Source organism: Apaloderma vittatum, unplaced genomic scaffold (genome assembly GCF_000703405.1).
Source record: "Apaloderma vittatum isolate BGI_N311 unplaced genomic scaffold, ASM70340v1 scaffold1439, whole genome shotgun sequence".
In the NCBI taxonomy this organism is placed as follows: domain Eukaryota; kingdom Metazoa; phylum Chordata; class Aves; order Trogoniformes; family Trogonidae; genus Apaloderma; species Apaloderma vittatum.
The window spans coordinates 29,662-30,732 of NW_009736724.1; the positions used below are offsets into that span (position 1 = coordinate 29,662).

Genomic DNA, 1,071 nt, shown 5'->3' on the forward strand with positions numbered 1-1,071 from the left:
TCTCCAGCCGCTCTGGCAGCAGGAACACAAGGCGTGTGCTGCCCGTGAGTTACGGAGGATTTATGGGCTTTTTTCACGCTGACACAACCAACCGTTCTGCCCCGAAGGTGCTGGAGGCCGCAGCAGCCTCTATGACTGAAAGAGGCCTCCTGCTCAAGGCGGTGGTTTTTTATATCCTTGTCGTGTCAGTCATAACTAACGGTCCCGTCGCTGAGCTCTACGTTTTGAGAGTAACCACAGGCAGCCAGGCAGGCACTGGCTCCACATTTGGTCTGTTTTGTTTTTTTTCAAAGTGATCAATCTAATCCTCTCTTGCTGTCCTTGTCATCTTGTGCTTCATGAGGACATCCTTCACCCTCAGCCAGGCACTGCACTTCTCCATCACTGCCATTCCGTTAAAAATCATGGAGGCAAATGAAACTCACTGCTGGTCTTCAATATTGGAAAAAGAAATGTAGAGCCTGATTTCTAAAAACCATTTAAATAAAACTGAGCAAAAAATCACATGTAGAAAGAAGAGAAAATAACATTTTAATTCCTAATTTATTAGGGTTCCCTCATAAATAAAAGAGGTGATGTTTAACTAACAGTGGATTGAAAATTTTTTTGACAAGTGCTGAACAAACCCTTAATTTTAGAATGTATGAGCTGCCCACCTTTTTCTCTGTGATTAATTATGTCACTGTAATCTCACCAGGGCGAGCAACTGTAATCTTGGAGTCCTCTTCCCACGGGCATGGGTCATGGGGTGGCTTGCAGACTGGTGACAAGAGCAGATCATCCTGGGGCTCGGTGATAATCTCCTCTATCAAGGGTTTTGTGGGGGTTGCTTGTTTATCTTTGGTCACCAAAGGGCTTTCTGAATTAGCAGGTTCTGTAAAGAAGCTTTCAATGAAAGGTCTTAAGTGCTCCTTTTCATGCTCTTCACGTATTTTACACGGTTTTGAAAAAATTGCTGTTGGGACTTCTCCTACTGAATTCTCAAACATGCTTTTGTTGTTTTCCTCTAACACAGAATCACTGTCATTCGTCGTTTCAGAAATTATTTCGATCTTTGGGGCATATTCCTGC

General features: G+C 43.5%; 1 protein-coding gene across 1 annotated transcript in view; it reads right to left on the bottom strand.

The window, feature by feature from the left end:
* Nucleotides 1-296: 296 nt before the first annotated feature.
* Nucleotides 297-1,071, bottom strand: part of DNAAF1 (dynein, axonemal, assembly factor 1) — a gene marked incomplete at its 5' end in the record, with an annotated part of 11,044 nt that continues 10,269 nt past the window's right edge. Inside the window, 2 exon segments of the mRNA XM_009877074.1 lie at nucleotides 297-394; nucleotides 695-1,067. Of these exon segments, the coding sequence (XP_009875376.1) occupies nucleotides 297-394; nucleotides 695-1,067 (471 nt within the window).